At 37.3% G+C, this 17,876-nt stretch overlaps 2 protein-coding genes across 3 annotated transcripts; both read right to left on the reverse strand.

Moving 5' to 3' along the window:
- Positions 1–1,025: 1,025 nt before the first annotated feature.
- LOC131534577 (CD209 antigen-like protein C) lies at positions 1,026–6,007 on the reverse strand (the record flags this gene model as incomplete). The annotated part of the gene is made up of 4 exons (XM_058767558.1): positions 1,026–1,208; positions 1,393–1,499; positions 1,572–1,717; positions 5,680–6,007. Coding segments are annotated over 4 exons (711 nt in total), but the record flags the coding sequence as incomplete, so codon positions are not given.
- A 4,692-nt stretch (positions 6,008–10,699) lies between these two features.
- LOC131537226 (CD209 antigen-like protein E) lies at positions 10,700–17,866 on the reverse strand. 2 transcript variants are annotated; one of them, XM_058770538.1, is made up of 6 exons: positions 15,631–17,866; positions 14,152–14,214; positions 13,735–13,986; positions 11,251–11,378; positions 11,050–11,156; positions 10,700–10,957 (listed from the first exon to the last, which is right to left on the reverse strand). In XM_058770538.1, exons 1-6 carry the CDS (start codon positions 15,764–15,766, stop codon positions 10,813–10,815), a joined length of 831 nt encoding a protein of 276 aa, XP_058626521.1. In that variant the 5' UTR covers positions 15,767–17,866; the 3' UTR covers positions 10,700–10,812. The 2 variants fall into 2 exon arrangements, with proteins under 2 accessions (XP_058626521.1, XP_058626522.1); XM_058770539.1 differs by lacking the exon at positions 14,152–14,214.
- Positions 17,867–17,876: the final 10 nt, after the last annotated feature.

Here is a 17,876-nt window from a genome sequence, read left to right on the forward strand (position 1 = left end):
CTTGTGAAGAATGGTAGAAGGCCTTTCTTTCTTTCTTTCGAGATCCTTACTGATTTTCCATTTAGTTATTGATGACTGCTTGTCAGCTTTCGATTTTGAATTGAACTTTATTTTTAAATAATATTACAGTTATATGTTTTGTGGCAGAAATGTTTCATATAATTTATTTCATTATTTTATTTATTGCATTGACGTGGATATAAAAAAACAATAGTGCAAAAAGTATATTTCTTACTGCACTACTTTATTTTTGTTTGAATGCAAACCATTTTTTCATAATGTAACAGTTGGACTCTTTGTTGCAGAAAACTCAGTATGTGATTTGTTATTGATATTTATGACCATATTTACATTAGTTATATTTTTTATTGAAACATGTCAAAAATAAATATAACAGGATAGTAAGAACAGATCAGTCACTTCATTTATCCAGATTCCACCAAGGTGGGAGGGGGTTGGATGGGGATAGGTGGTGGGCTGGTCTTGAGCATTACACTCCCGGGCTGAAAATCGATCCCACTCCGGCCCTGACTATATTCAAATACACTTAGTCACCAAACCTTAATCCAATAGACCTGTGCTGGAACTGGAGATTTTTATCATGGATGGCAGCCAACAAATCTGCAGCAACTGCGTGATGCTGTCACGTCAGTATAGATCAAAATCTCAGAGGAAAGTTTCTAGCACATTGTTGAATCTATGCCACAATGAATTAAGGCAGTTCTGAAGACAAAATGGGGTCCAACCCAGTGCTAGCAAGGTGCACCTTGTACCCCGGTGAGTGTATATGTATATAGTGATTGAATAGGAGTGAGTTGTTTTGGTGAGCCACATGTTCCCAGTTTATTTAATAATGACAATTTAAGAAATATTACACACAAGAGGCTGCATTGACAAATGAGTGCACAATTTGATTTATCATTTGTTTTAATATCTTCTCATTTTTCTATTAACATTATTTAAATTAGCATAAAATATCCATTATAATAATAATAAAAAGTATCTTCTTACTGTTTTAATGCAAATCTATTTGGTTACTGCATTGCTTTGGAGGTACAGATTTGATTTAACAACTTTGTTAAACCTCTAAATCCCTCTCACAAATCCATACAAAGGTGAAATGACATGGAAAATCAGCCCAATAAAAGCTAGATACAGCACAGTCCTCATCTCCAGCAATGTTATTGGGCTCCGTGTTTGCCCAGAACCTACAACAACAGATCATCATTTCAACAGTATTTATGTGTCATGTAATAAATGTGGCTCAAATAGGTTAACATTGAAAGTTAAAGCATCACACTCTTGTTGATATTGCTTGTGAAGAGGTTATAGTTTAAATTAACTTTTTTCGTACACAACAGTGTGACTGAAGATTGAGAACAAGCTGCTCACCCAGTGGTCAGTGCATTGCCATCAACCCACTTCCAGACCCCCTCATTATCACTGTCAGTCAGACCAATCCACACAATGTTCGCACTAGTAACTTTTGTAATAAATTCCTAGAATTAAATATTATACATTTAGACCATACGCAGTATTCAGCACTGACTCAAACACAATCTTTCACTCACTTGTTCCTCTTTGTTGTTTATGATGATCAGATCTGCTCCTCTCTGCAAACAGTCTCGTCTGCTGTCAACCCAGTTCTTCCACTCAGAGGAAACATAGTAAGAATTGCGCTTGTACGTTATCCATTTAGGGTTGTCCAAGCACTGACCTGTCAAAGAAATAATTCACCTAAAAATCAATTTGCTGAAAATTAGATACCCCAGGCCATCCAAGATAAAGATGCATTTATTTCTTCATCGGAACAAATTTGGAGAGATTTACCATTACTTAAGTGGTTTAGACTTATTCTGGCGGCACCCATTCACTGCAGAGGATCCACTGTTGAGCAACTAATGTAATGCTAAGTTTGATGAAGAAGCAAACTCATCTACATCTTGGATGGTGTGAAAGGGAGTAAATTTTAAGAAAAATTTAATTTGTGGGTATATTATTCATTTAATGTTTTATATCAGTTGTTAAACATGAAAAACGTACTTGGTTACTGTCGTAACCTCGGTTCCCTGAGATACAGAACGAGTACTGCGTCTTGTCTAAAGACGCTACGGGAAAAGCCTTTTTTCCTTCTGACTGAAGCCTTATTCAATCACGCGGTGAAAATGCACAGCCATTGGTTCGTGCAGTGTGTAAAAAACAAACCAATGGCTCGGCAGTGGAGCTGCACGAGCCTATGGCGACGGAGCCCACCAGAGCCCGCCAGAATGGGTGGAGCCGTCTGGCTATATAAGCGGCCGTTTCGCCATAGGAACTCAGGTTTCTTCGACTTTGCAGCTATCCAGCACGGCAAGTACGCAGTACTCATTCCGTATCTCAGGGAACCGAGGTTACGATAGTAACAGAGTACGTTCCCTGTCGATACTCCACTCGTACTGCGTCTTGTCTAAAGACGCTACGGGAACACAATTCAATCACACCGTGCTGATAGAGGAACGACTCAATTTACACCACCTTAAGAATTCAATGCTTAAGGGAAGCATAAAAAAGACCCAAGGCTAAAGTTGGCTAAACTCAAGGAGGTCACGCCCGGCCTGGCTAATTGTTCCAGAACCTCTTATATTTCGACAACCGCGTCCATGCACTTCGTAAAAGTGCCGGGGGCCAGACACAGTCCAAAAGGAAGGACCGTGTACTGATAAGCCACTCCCTCGAAGGCGAATCTCAAGAATCGTCTGTGGTGGGGGGCTATTTGGACGTGAAAGTATGCATCTTTTAGGTTCAGGGAAAGAAACCAGTCTCCTGGCCAAATCTGCGAGAGGATCTGTTTCAATGTGATCAGCCTGAACGACCTTTTCATGAGGGCGCAATTTAGGCGTCTGAGATCGAGGATGGGCCGGAGGCCGCCATCCTTTTTAGGGACGAGGAAATAACGGCTGTAGAAACCTGACTCGCTCTGAGCTGGAGGAACTCTTTTTTTGGTCCTTTTTCCAGCAGAATCATCACCTCTGAGCGTAGAACATGGGCTGAAGTGCGGGGGTCTTCGAGCGAACTGAAGCGAGTAACCTCGTTTTATTATCCCCATAACCCACTCTGACACTCCGAGGATGACCTTGCCAGGCCTCGGCCCGTGTGGCGAGGGGTTGGATAAACTCGAGTGGCCGGCTGCACAGGGGCAGGGCACTCGTGAGACACGGAAGAGGAATTTTGCTCTCTTTTTGAGAATGTTTGTGTTTTATTTTTCCCACTATAACAGCGGGTGGTTGCTTGGGCACTTGTACGGGCCCTATAATAGCAACAAACACATTTCCCTCCACACCCGGTGTTGAACGGGGTGATAAGAGGCTCCAGAGAGGCTGTTTGGGGGGCGGTCCGGCCGTGGCGTAACTCGGTCCCTTCCTCTTCCTGTTCTGCAGATCAGGAAGACGCCGGAGGCGCTGGGTCCAACGCTATCCTAGGTCGGGTGCCCTGGTGCTTAGGTAAAGGTTGGCGTCTGGCTGAACGGGAACTCCCTCGCGTCTGCTGCGGCTTGGCAGGCTGAGTGGCGGGGACGGCAGGCTGAGCTGGCCGCAGAGTCGGCGGTTTAGGACGACTGGAAGCAGCTACGGAGCTGGAGTGTTTGGGCAGGAAGTGTCGCATAGCCTGGGACGACTTCTATGCCTCAGTAAAACGTTCAGCAAACCCTTCGACCGCCGGACCAAAGAGGCCGCTGGGGGAAATCAGGGCATCAAGGAATGGGACCTTGTCTGTGTCCTTGATCTCCGTTAGCGTTAGCCACAGGTGGCGCTCGAGCACCACTAGGCTGGCCATGGACATCCCGATCGCCTGGGTGGTGGTCTTGGTGGTGCGCAGTGCCAGGTCTGTAGCACTTCTCAGCTCCCTGAGAGTCGCACGATCAGGCACAGACTCGTCCATGGAAGAGAGGAGTTTGGCCTGAAAGACCTGGAGGACCGCCATAGAATGTGTAGATGGGTGGTTTGCCTTTGCCTTCCAGCCGATAGCAGAGGGCGGGCAGAGATGCGCGGCCACTGACTCATCTAGAGGAGGCATTTTCTCGTACCCTTTTTCTTCAGCGCCGTCGACCGTGGTGAGGGCGGAAGAAGCGGAAACTTCAGGGAAGAACGGCGAGGATCGCTGACAAGGAGCCAGATGGCTCTTCCGGTGGAGACTACTCCAGACCCAGCTCTTCCACCGCCTTAGAGAGGACGCGGAAAAGTTCGGCGTCCAGCCAGGGTTTGGTGGCGCTGGGAGCTGACGAAGGCAGGAGGGCGGGGTCAGCTACAGAGCCCGACAGCTCCTCTGTGTCCGAAGCTGCCAATAACATGCTGTCATCATTCAGCTCTTCGTCACTCCCCCCAAACGAGATCAGACCACTCGTGCTAGCAGAGGCGCTGGTCAGGTTGAGAAAAGAGGACGGGAGAAACCTCTCTGTGTGGCGAGGGCGAGGCACGCGGGATCTGATCCGACGTGAGCTCGCTCTCAGCCGTGCACTGAGATCCTCTGCCCCGCTGTTTTTTCCTCACAGGTCCCTGCGAGGAAGAAAACGGGAGGGCGCGAGGGGCGTAGTCATTCTCGAGCAACCCGCGAGCACAGAGAGGCGAGACTGATGTTCTCGCAGTGAGAACAATCAGTGCCAGCGAGCGTGGCATCTGCATGGGATTTCCCCAAGCAGGAAACGCACTCGCTGTGGCCGTCATCGGAGTGCAGGTCTCTGCAATAACGGCGCAGCATTTGCAACAACGCCACTGCTCTTATAGAAGAATGCGTGAGCTTCGCCGGATGGCTGCAGAGGAGCGGGACCGGAACTGCTGCGACAAGACGCAGTACAAGTGGAGTATCGACAGGAAATCAACTAATTAATTTTACTTACATTTTCTGCTATTTCTTTTTATTCGAAGGAGCACACTATAAATTGTTGTTGTTTTGTTATACTACCTGAAAGACCAAAATCAGAAACAACAAATAAGAAACAACATGACAGGTGTAGATTTATCTTCCTACTTTATTTGTAAATGAAATTCATTCTCAGATCTTTCTTTGTAACATGCATGTTAGCTATGTTTTTAACCATGTTGCCATAAGCCAGATCACGTATTCTTTGTCAAAAATGTGAGAGAATATGTTTCTGTGGATTTTCACAAATTGTTTTGTTTGAGAAAAAGCATAAAACTATTCAGTTTTGTGTTTTTTTTTCTTATTTTGAATGAGTTCATTAGTTTTGCAATATTCTGCATTTGGGGGGTTTTCTATTATCAATATCAGCAAGTACTGTAATTTCAAGGAGATAAACCGGATATAAGATGTACAGTATGTTCCACCTCAAATGACAATGACATTTTTATTAATTTTAATAATGATACCCCCGCATTCATTCTCTTGAATGGCTTAGGTTTGTTTGTTTGTTTATTTATTTGTTTGTTTATTGATTCTGTTTTTAACATTAATTAGAACCAAACAGAGGGAGATGAAATGTCAGTCTCAACCCGCATCCGAGGCACTCATCAAAGTTTTAGACTTGAACCACTCGATTCGGACCTTGGGTTTTCCGATCTAAGTGAACCCATGAAGACCTCTACACTTAACCACCAGTAACTTATTGCAGATTGTTTACTCAAAGAATATATAGCATACACTACATTATAATATGGAGATCCAGATACATAGAATGAAGAAACTTACCGTCTTTACCAAGAATTGAAAGTTGATTTATTAGCTGGTTTCTCTCATTTGACAGATTTTCATTCTGTATTATTAGCTCATCTCTTTCTTCTGTGAGGTTGGTGATGTTGGTCAGTAGCTGGTGTGTCTCTTGTGTGTAGTTTGTGTTGTTTGTATGGATGTGGACACACAGCACTATGACTGCAGTCAGCAGAAGAACACACAGCAGAACCAAACACACTGCAGCTGTTCTGGAGCTTCTGATCTGAACAGAGTCACTTCCTGAAGATGACAGATAAGATAAATGTTTCTTAATTTCTACAGAAAACAGTTGGCCTCTTTGCTTCTTTTAGATACTATTTTAGGAGTCGTTGAGAACAGTAGAACGAACTGATCTAAGGTCAGTGTGTGAGTTACAATGATCACAGATGCTACAATAAAGGTTTTGAACTTTATTAACATGAGGTTGACAGAATGAGTCTTTCAATGAATATGTACAATCAGCCCTTTCAATTAAAATGAGTAATGAACCTGAGGTTTGGAAGAAAATTAAATATTAAAATGAAATGAAAACAAATAAAAAGAAAGTTATTTTATTATTTTAAAAGAAATAAAAAATTAATTATTGTATTTTTTTACTTCACACAAAGCTGGATTTGGAATAAAATCCCGAATTATATGGTCATATTTTATTACATTATTAATAATGCTAATGTGTCATTTCTCTAACTTGAAATCTCAATTTCCCGTGTTTTGAAATCTTCAAAACATTATCATCTGTGTGCCACAGAAGCTGATGATTGTAACTAACATCACTATGCTGGTAAATTTAAGGTTGAAAATACTTGAATTTATATTTATATTTATATATATTTTTTTACATTTGCACATAGCACTGTTATTACAGAGGTTAAAAGTTTTGTAGCACATACCATACTGCATTTATTTTATCAGCAGCTAATTTCTAGATCAATGACCAAATAGGAGAGGTTAGTGGTTTCAACAACCAGATGCATTTACACTTGTCCAGTTTTGTCTGGAATGCGTCTTAGACCACCTCCTGAAGTGGGTTGAGTGATCGGTCTCAAAAGCATTTGCACCTGGTATTTTCACGATCAGACAGCTATACGATCAGAGAAACCCAAACGTGATCTCATGATAATTTGTATGTATTTTACGTAAAATGTGGTTCTATAAAACGTACATTTACTTACGTTTTTACAGGCATTAAAACGTATAATATTTTCAGCATTTAAACACACAAAACTGACGTATTGATGACACCTAAAAGTGAATCCTTATGAATATTGAAATTGCGGCATTAATATTATTATTATTGTTGTTGTTTTTAGTTGTCATATCAATGACCTTGTTTTCAATTCCATTATTAAATTGTTGACTCGTTTACTTAATATGAAATGATAACATTTCGTTCTGTTCTGTGTGATTTCTGCTGCCAGCTCGTTTCCAAGAATAGCCTACATAATGTTAAACAAGACTTCACTTTAAACCCTTAAAATAAATAACATTTTTGCAATCGATGAACCTTTACTTGTCAGGTAATGTTTCCCTTGTCTACCATGGGCCACAAATGGCGTTTTCTCCGACTGACAATAGAACTATAAAATACACCAAAAACGAAACATTATTACGAAATGAAACAATTTAATTCATGCGCTGTAATCCACATCTTCTCAATCCATACGACTGCAAGCAACAGACCCAAATCCAAACTTTTATTCGGCGATCTTAATTTTAACTTAAGATCCTATAATAGCATCAGAAGAAGATAGCAGCACCAAACACACTGGGGCTTCTGATCTTCACACAGTCACTTCCTGAACACCACAGACATGATGTTAAATGACTGAACATGAGCAAACTGTGACATTTAATCAAAGAAATGTATGCGATTACCTGTACGCTGAAGTGGTTGTTGTTTGTTTGTCTCTGTCCTGAAATCTTGATCTCGCACACAGTCTGCATTATTATAGTTAACCACCGTCATCTCTGCTCTGTTTGTCTTTATTCTCTCAGACTCAGTCATGATCACATCATCATAAATATCAGACATTTCTGCTCATTAATCGTCAAACATTATACGATTTAGTTCTTTGTTCCTGTGTAGATGTGATATCCTGTGATATCAGTTCATTTTTCTCAAAGAAGTTCTTCTCAAACAAGAAAAAAAAAAAAAAAAAAGTATGACGGGACTTGATTTTGTTCATCAGAAATTGATTGGATGGCTGGATGTGATTGACAGGTTGTCCTACCCCAACACAAGGAAACAGAAAGGGAAGAAGAAAGAGCAAGAGGGAGGGCAAGTTATTTTAAATGATTTGCAATTTAAATGATAAATAATTTATAATAAATGCAACAATATTCCATAAAAAAAATAATAATATTGTCATCATTGTGACTTTAAGTTTAGAACCATCTGCAAAGTGAATCTAAAAACTTCTATAAAAATTATTATATTATTAAGACTATAAAACAATACATATATTTGAACTTTAAAGTGTATAATTATAATGAAAACCTATATTGTGTTGGCCTGAAAGACCTACCCTATTTTGATTTACCCTATATTGTGTAAATGTAATGTCTTATAATATCAAAATGTGTATATAGAATCAATAGAGACATCATTTGCAGGATGTTCATAAGCATTCATCTACAAGTCACCACCATCATGAATAACCAAGTTCTTCTGATTTGCTAAATGTTTAAAAGAACATACAGTAAACATCGGTTTGCAAATGGTGAATTAATAAAAAGGAATTAAGAGCCACAGGCCTGTATTTTATAGGGTCCTTTTTTTAAAACAACAATAGGGCCCAATAAAATGTTCTTCTTAATTTTTCTGGTAATCAGAAGGCATAAAACATTAATTAATTTATCCTAATCAAATGAAAATTAAACCCTTTTATTTTTTGGCAAACAAAGTGCTGCACAACATAGGTTTACTGTTAAAATTAAAAAGAAACAAATGTGATTATTTTTTTAAAAATAAAGATTTATTAATATTTATTAGTAGATGTAGAACTCGTTACATTGAGTCTTAAGATTGCTAAATAATAATAGTATATAATAATATATTTCTGACAGTTTCTTCACATTAAAAACCAAACGTTTATTTTGACGGGTTTCCATGAAGAACTTGCAGCTGCTGTGTATATGATATGACGGTAGTTTTCTCAAAATAAATATATACACTGTAGCTGCTCTGCAGCTTCCTGAAGTCACTTCCTGAACACATCAGGCATGATGTTCAGTGTGTCTCTCACTATTATTACTGGCTGCAAACCACGAGACAGATACAGAACTGCCAGACACATTCTCATGTGATTGCAATTTAGGTAGAAATTACACTACCGTATTGTCCCGAATATAAGACAATGTTTTTTTCTTGGAAATACATCTGAAAAAACGCGGTCGTCTTATATTTGTCTAGACTTTGACATGTCAGTAATACACCCACAACAATAGGTGGCGCCAAAAACGCATAAAACGAGTGTGTCATGAAATATGTAATGTAATGTGTGTTGTAAAGTCGTGACTGTCATGTTAGTCTGATGGGACCAAACTTCCTCTGTAAGTGATTTTAAAACATAAGACTATACCCACATTTGAAGACTACAATAAGATTTCACTTCTACTGTTAATAAAATTTTGGTAGGCTACTATGAGATGGATAGCCTAAATGTTATATAATTCAGATGGGCTACCTGTTATTTCAATGGTATATCAAAAAGTGTATATTATTTAATGTCATTGTTGGTACATTTTACCAGTATTTACCATACTTTCAAAACAAAAATTAAAATAGGAAAAATATGCAATTTGAAAATAATTTAAGAAAAAAATGTGTTTTACAGAGAGAAAAACAAACAAACAAAAAAAACAAGATTTGGTTTTCAAAAAGCCTTTTTCCAAAAGGTACATCTGGAAAAGGGGGTCGTCTTATAATCAGGGTCGTCTTATATTCGGGACAATACGGTATTATCAAAAGATCCTACTGTGCTATATTACTAATGTTCAAGGACATCATCAGATGCAGACACAACAGTTCAATAAAAACAAGTTCATTTGAGGAACTTATATTTTAGACACAGTATTGCCAGTAACTTTGTCTGTTTCTGCTCCACCAATGAAAATAGTTCCAAACAAAATAGTGCCAAAGCAGAATAATACTAAAAAGTGGTCTATATTAGTGGAGTAAAGTAGGGATGTCTTTCGAAAAGAGTAGATGTGTGACCTCGGCATCCTGGCCAAATTCGCCCATTGGCCTCTGACCATCATGCCCTCCTAACAATCCCCATATCTGCTGATTGGCTTCATCACTCTGTCTCCTCTCCACCAGTAAGCTGGTGTGTGGTGGGCGTTCTGGCGCACTATGGCTGCCGTCGCATCATCCAGGTGGATGCTGCACACTGGTGGTTGACGAGGAGACTATATAAATGTAAGGAATTATTATTATTATTATCATTATAAACAGTTCCGCTTCTCAGAGTGTTTCATTCCTGAGCGAATGAGAGTTTTTAAACGAATTGATTGACTAAATGATTCAGTGTAGTGGTGTCCAAAACATTAGTGGACATTATCAAGTTTGCTCATTCAATCCCATAATGCACAGCAATAGCAACTGTATAACCAATGTACACTCAACAGCTAGAGAAACCCATGAGAGTCACACCAAATGAATTCCCACTTCTTGCTAGAAGATGAAATTCGCAGTCCTTCTGCCACACTAGTGTCCGAATTCATACACTCATCACTTCCGACTAGGACTAGGCCTTAGTTGAATTAAGATATTTAAGCAACTTTAACAATAATGCCTTGGAAGAAAATATTAAGGTGTGCATCTTGACACAGAACAATGACACTGACCTATTTTAAGGTACGTCAGAGCAAGATATTTTCAGTTGAGAGCTCAAACATGCATTTTAGTCTGGGACTAGCTTAAGCCTTGTCTGTGAAACCAGGGGTTAATGTTTAACAGGTTAATCATGTGTGCTCATAAAGTACAATATAAGCCTGCACAAGTATTTATTGAAACTTATTTACATTTCATCATTGATTCATGAAAGTATTATAATGTTACATTTGGGTAATGTTAAAAATTATATAGGAAAAAAAAGGTGTATGATGTTCCTAGGGCAGTACAACGTGCAAAATACTCGTCTCACAGATCCATTTAAAAGCACTGTAACATGAATAATCATACCACCATGAGATATAACTTAGAGCGCAGTCTTCATTGCCAGTGTAATAATTGGGCTTTCCAGGCCACCAGAACCTGCATCAACAGATCAGCATCAAATGTTTAGTGCTGCTTTCTGTGAGAATCATTTATTACACGATAATCAGTTCAGTTCAGTGATTTCTCACCCAGAGTTCAGTGTGCTGCCATCAACCCATTTCCATGTGCCCTCTTCATCACTGTCAGTCAGACCAATCCAGACATGAGCATAACCAGAAATGTTCTTAACAAAATCCTGAGCAGATGAAACAATTATACATTTATATCATAAACTGACAATAGATGCATTTCATCACTCATCCAGCAAAACAACACAATCGTTCACTCACTTGTTCCTCTCTGTTGTTTATGATGATCAGATCTGCTCCTCTCTCTGTACAGTATCTTCTGCTCTCAGTCCAGCTCTTACCATCAGAGGAAATAAAGTAAAAGCTGGATTTATAGTAAATCCATCCATCTGTGTAAAACAACCAACTATTATCTTTCCAGCCTGAGCAAGTTATGAAGTGTCTGTTTACACTAAGTGCAAATAGTCTGTCTTATTTTCACTAACTTCACCCACCGTTCTTACAAAAGAAACAAATATAGTAAGTGGAATCGTGGCGTGGAGTATAAGAACAGTGGATTTAGCTTATGACGTTCAAATCCATCTCCGATCATATTTCTCCGTTTCCATTGTATGCGGTATATTCCATTGTATCAGAGAGGTGTTTATTTTAAATAAAAATGAAGTGCCTAAGAGATATCTGATAGGCTTATAACTGAAATCGGATGGTGGAAGGTGTCTTGTTGATCAGATGGGTTGACACATGAACCGTAAATCATGCAGCTCATATTGTTACCATGTTCAAAACTGTTCCCTGACCTGTGGAGACACCTTAAGTGATCAGCAGATTCAATATGGTTAGGATTAGGGGTTGATTTTAAGGATAAAGACAAGTAAGGGAGCATCCATTTATGATTTTAATAAATATAACCATATACACTGAATGTGTTATTACTGTGTACTGTTTTAGAATGTAGACAAAACACTGAGGTCCAAATGGTAACACTTTAGTTTAGGGATCAGTTCTCACTGTTAACTATGTGCTTATTAGCATGCATATTACTACCATATTGGCTGTTTATTAGTACTTATAAAGCACATATTAATGCCTTATTCTGCATGACTATATTTTTGATCCCTTATTCCTGCCCCATACCTAAACTTAACAACTACCTTACCAACGATTAATAAGCAGCAAAATAGGAGTTTGAGGCAAAAGTCATAGTAAATAGTTATTTAATAGTGAGAACTGGTCCCCTAACTAAAGTCCAAATATATATGTGCCACTATATCCTCCTGCCGCCCACCCCCCCAAAAAAAAGTTTTGTGAATTTAGTATTTTTTCATGTCATTATATTGTTTAGACCATAAGAAAAAAGAGGCCACTAGGACTAAGTTTTTCTAAAAAATAAAATGGCGTGAATAGACATCAAAAAGGCAAAAAAAATTGGATTTTTTTTTTTTAAATCACCAATCAATTTTGAAGTTTCAGGATTTGTTTATACTAAACTTTGTTTAAGGGTGATTCTCAACTATCTTATAAAATATATAACAAAATGATTTGATATACCATTTAGTTTTATGCAATATGTGTGTAAAAATTTCCATAAACTGGTTTTCCCATTAAACACAGTGTATCTATACATTATATCTAATTTGCATATTAAAGTGTTGCTGTTGGGACAGCATGTTGAAAAAAGAATTGTCATAACGGGAGTAATAAATGGCCAGATTTTCATAATAATATCTAATATTTCGTAAGACAATTGATAAATAATTAATTTTCCTATTCAATTGTTATGTCTCCCAAAATGCATAATAAACATGATTTTAGTCCTGGTGTCCTCTACAGTGGACATGAATGAAATGATGTCCTGTTTCATAACAGGAAGTCATATTTGAAATTGAAAACCCATAACATTTTCCTGAGATGTTGCTTTATGACAAACAATTTGAAAATGATTCAGATTTAAATGACAATTACAAAATATAATCATATTGTTTCCATAAGGAGGTAAAATTTTTCACTAAATTAAATTTTGAATGAACGAATGAATGAGGCATTTATATAGTGCTTTTAATGTGTATTGCTGTTCACCCAAAGCGCTTTACAATCATGTGGGGGGGTCTCTCAACCACCACCAGTGTGCAGCATCCACAGGACAACGGCGCCAGTGCGCTCACCACACACCAGCTACAGGTGGAGAGGAGAGAGTGTCATAGAGCCAATCAAGTGGATGGGGATTATTGGGAAGCCATCTTTAAAGACCTAGTAGATGTGGTCATGGTGAAACCTTCAAACATTTAGTATCTCTATAAAGCCCTGCATGTGCTCTGTACAGGACATCCAGACTTAAAACTGTGACATGTGAGGTCTCAGAGAAATTCACTACAGAGGCAAAAACTCCATAGCTGGGTCTCAGGAGGATATGAAGAAATTCAAAGAATTTATTTATTTATGCATGTATGTATGTACAGTGTGAATAATTATTTTAGCAATCATCTTGATTATTCTAATGTAGATTGGTATGGTTGTTCATCTTGAGGTACAATAATAATTCTAAATTGAGTCACTTAAACCCAACTCTGTGAAAACATTCTGTGATCCTAAAAAGAGGAAATATTTGTACACTCTTCATATTTTACATTTTAAATTGGTGTTAGTTTATGGTTTCTTTTGAAGAACTTGATGTACAAATACTTATAAATACTAACCAGATCTTGTTCATGTTATGTAGCAATTACTAAAAAGACAAAAGAAACTCACCCATTTTACCAAGAAAACTCTTAAGAGCCTTTTTCTCCCATTTTAGCTGCTCGCTCTCATTGGTCAGGTTTGTGTTCTTGAGCATTAGCTGCTCTCTCTCATTGGTCAGGTTTTCATTCTTGGATATGAGCTGTTGTCTCTCTTGAGTGAGTGTGACACACAGCACTATGACTGCAGTCAGCAGAAGAACACACAGCAGAACCAAACACACTACAGCTGATCTGGAGCTTCTGATCCTCACTGAATCACTTCCTGAGATTAACAAACATGACTTTATTCTCTTGATTTATGCTCTTAACACAGCACACATCAATGGAAAGCATGAAAACTGAGCAAATGCTTGTGCATTTAAGCCATTATTGATAAATTTGTACTATTATGTTGTGTGATGAAATGTATTTTAATTAATCTCAGTACCTGTGAGTTCAGATGACTGGATTCTTGTTGCGTTACTGTCCGTGGTTTGTTTTACAAATGTACCTTTTGTAGCAAAAATATTTTCATAGATATTATCAGTGGTTTTTCTAACTTCTTTGTACATTTTCCAAGTTCTTTCCTTTTCTATATTTTCCCTTAGACTGTTAAACTCTCAAACTTACACTAGTTTCTCTCCTGGAGTGAAGTGTGTTGTGTTCCTCATCTGTGTTTGTGTGGCCAGTATTTATGCAGAAAGGAACTGTTTTTGTGAAAATGTTTTGAGTATTTATGCATAAAGGAACTTGTAAATGTTTTTTGTAACAATGTGAATTGTGTTCATTTAAATGAGGTTCAAATGCATAAGTTATTACAAAATCACTCAGTATCTGCATGAAAGTTATGTTTACCTTCATTCTCAGGGTCTAACAAACATGAGGAAAGCAATTCTCTCCCTATTAATGGTAAATTTATATCATGATACATCATATATGTAAAAAGAAAATAGCCTGATAACAGTGATAACCTGTTTGTTTATATATATATATATATATATATATACATTTTCTGAAATATTTTCCTAGATTGATTGTTGAATTGAAAACAACTTTATAAATATATCAACTAATAATATCTCAAGTATTATATCTAATTGGTGAAGGTGAAGATTAGAGTGTAGGGAAATAAAAACACAAAAGAAATATAGTATTTGCAGAAGAAGCAGAATAAATTAACATTTTATGTTGTGTCTATGTGACAGGAAGGGACTAGGGAACGTACTTCTCTTGCAACCAATGATATAATCAAGACGAAAAGTACCCTAGCAGATCTTTTTAGGTCACCATGGTCCTTGTGTAACTGAATAATCAATTATGGTTTTAACGAATACAGGCAGAATATAGAAAAATAAGCTTAACTCAGTTTTGCAGACATTATTTTGAAAGTCTTGAAAGCAGAGATTTAAAGTATGTTTAGTATCTTGTACAGAACACACAGCTGATCAAATGTGTTTGTAAGTATGTGTGTGTGGCAACATGCACTACACCATAGGTGACTATATAGAGGGTGAACATTCTTTTTATCCAATCAGATTACTTATTTTGCTAAGAATTTTTATTGTTGTTATTATTATTATTTTGTAGATAAATATAAATTGTCAACACACAAAAAAGTCCTTAAAATATGGCCCAATTATAATATAAAGGATTGTTCACAGGTGCTTTACCTTTTTTTTTTTTTACAGTCAACTGGAGTTTATTAGAATTTACTTGTTTTTAATTTACAATAAAGGTTTGTATGTTTGTTTAATTGTTCAAAAAAGCCTTTGTCTAAGTTTAAAAAATAAGACAGTTGTACCTCTTTCATAGTTTGGATAACTTCTAAAAAAAAAAAGTTGAAAATCTTTTTACAATTATTTATATTAAAAATGAGAAGGTATTCAAAACGAAGACATGTGTTGTGTGATGAAATGTATCTCAGTACCTGTGAGTTCAGATGACTGGATTCTCGTTGCGTTACTGTCCGTGGTCTCTTGTCCAAATTTACCTTTTGTAACAGTGAAATTTTCATAAATATTATCAATGCTTTTATGAGTGATGTTTCCATCTTCTTTGTACATATTACAAGTTTTGCTCGTTTCTATATTTTCAATCACTAACTGACAGTATCTGTGTTGTCAAGATGCTGACAATCTAGCATTAGTTTCTCTCCTGGAGTAGACTGTACTGTGCTCCTCATCTGTTTGTGTGGCCAGTATTTATAGAGAAAGAAAATGTTTTTTTTTTTTGTTTTTTTTTATGAAAATGTACTTATGCATAAAGGTATTTCAGCTCACCGCAGAACTTCACCCTAAATATTTGTTGATTGTTTTCATTTAAATGAGATTCAAATGCATATGTTATTGCAGAATCACTCAGTATTTATATGAAGCCTTCAGAAGTTTGTTGAGTTTGGAAACATTTACAGCTTTTGAAATGTTCAGGTTGTTGCTGGTACATCAAAAGTTAACGCAGCTGATCTTTTTTGTGGTTGATGCTTTTATTGTCCAACAATGTGGAAATGATTTAGTGATTTTCATGAGGGTTCAGTTTTTAAAGGATCTTGTCTCCGTAAATTTGGGCCAAATCTGTTGAGATTCATTAAAGTAAAATGTATTTTGGCATCCCTATAGTGTAGTTACCTAACCATCAACTGTTTTAAAAAATGTTTAAATGCAAACTGTTTTAATATATATTTGTTAAAATTGCTCGAGCAACCTACTGTTGCTATGGTTAATTGTCAGGTCATGGCATACAGGTGTAATCCCTATAAAATTAGGGATACTAAATCAGTGGTAGTAGTATATAATTTCTTATAGAGGGCGCTCTACTCTTCCTAGTAGAGTGGAGCATAGAGTAAGCAAGAATCACATTTTCCTGTTGATGATTCTTCCAGAAACGTGCATGCAGATGAGCTCCTGAGATTCCACTTGAACATCGAATGAAGCACTGTTGGTCAACTTTAGTTAATCTCCGATTGGTTTTTTGAGGTATCAGAAGAAGTGGAGATGGCGAGCCCAGCCCAGTGAGACTGTGACGATCGTGAAAGTGCTGTGGCCAGCCGCAAGATTCGTCATAGAGAGCCTGATTGGCTTGATTTGTCCATTGAAACACCAGATAAGAGCATCAACCTTGTTCACCCACACTGGTAGGAATACTTAGTGCAAGCCCTGTCCGAGCTTAGATAGATGTTAGTGCTTATGTCATTAGTCCAGGACTAAAGGCGCTACACAAGTTAATAGCAACACAAGTTAAACTCAGTTGGCAGCACTTGTGGCATAAGGTTAATTATAACAAAAGTAAAAATCTGGGTTACAGTGAGGCACTTACAATGAGAGTGGGGCCAATCCATAAATGTTAAAATGCTTGCTAATTGTTTTTTTTTACATTTACAAAACTTTTTGTTTGAGAAATAGCAAATTTACAACTTCACTGCCTTGACAACGTGACACTAAAATGGTTCAATGATTTAAACAGGTTTATGGCTCATATTACAAGTTTTAACAGAAGAAATAATGTAGGGGTTTGGGGGTTTTCAAAGGCACCAATTTTGATATCAACTTTGATATTCAACTTTGTAAAATACATGATTTATTTTAATTTACTTTAACTTTTAAGGTCTATCTGTATAGTATGCATTTATTTGTTTGATTTTTTTTGTTTTGCATTAGGCTTTTATTTTGTAAATACAGTTTAATTGCTTAACCTGAAATGTTTATGCTAACCCATAACTTAAAATGATCATCTAATCTCTTTTAAATATTTATAGTATTGGAAACTAGTTATAATTAGCTAATGCAGTAAATGCTAACTTGCTAATTGGTAGCTCAATAATTTGCTCAGTAGTTGCTGAATGAGTAAGGCAGTATACAGAACATTAAACATATAACTGTTCTCAAACTATGCTCACGACCCACTCGTCACCATAATGGAAATTCTTCTTATTGTATCATACAGAAACAAGCACAAATGCTTGACCAGCCGCAACATCAGCATAACAGTTACTGCAAATTATTATTTACCACTCTTTGCAGAACACAATCCCTGTTTCCTGCATAATCTGTTTTTGTTTTTTTAGCTGGAAATCAGCGCACAGACCATTTGCAGGCTATATTTTTGTAATACTTCCAGTCTTGCTCGAGAACAACGGGCACAGGTTCTCGAGTTATTTCCTTATCACTTCTCGCGTGT

This window comes from Onychostoma macrolepis, chromosome 03 (assembly GCF_012432095.1).
Source record: "Onychostoma macrolepis isolate SWU-2019 chromosome 03, ASM1243209v1, whole genome shotgun sequence".
In the NCBI taxonomy this organism is placed as follows: domain Eukaryota; kingdom Metazoa; phylum Chordata; class Actinopteri; order Cypriniformes; family Cyprinidae; genus Onychostoma; species Onychostoma macrolepis.

Excerpts from the sequence above, each read along its gene's own strand:
- LOC131537226 (XM_058770538.1), bottom strand. The coding sequence starts at position 15,766 with ATGTACAAAGAAGATGGAAACATCACTCATAAAAGCATTGATAATATT. Across the intron at positions 13,987-14,151 it reads CCAGTCATCTGAACTCACAG|GAAGTGATTCAGTGAGGATC; the intron begins GTACTGAGATTA and ends TGTTAATCTCAG. Across the intron at positions 10,958-11,049 it reads GGCAGCACACTGAACTCTGG|GTTCTGGTGGCCTGGAAAGC; the intron begins GTGAGAAATCAC and ends CTGTTGATGCAG.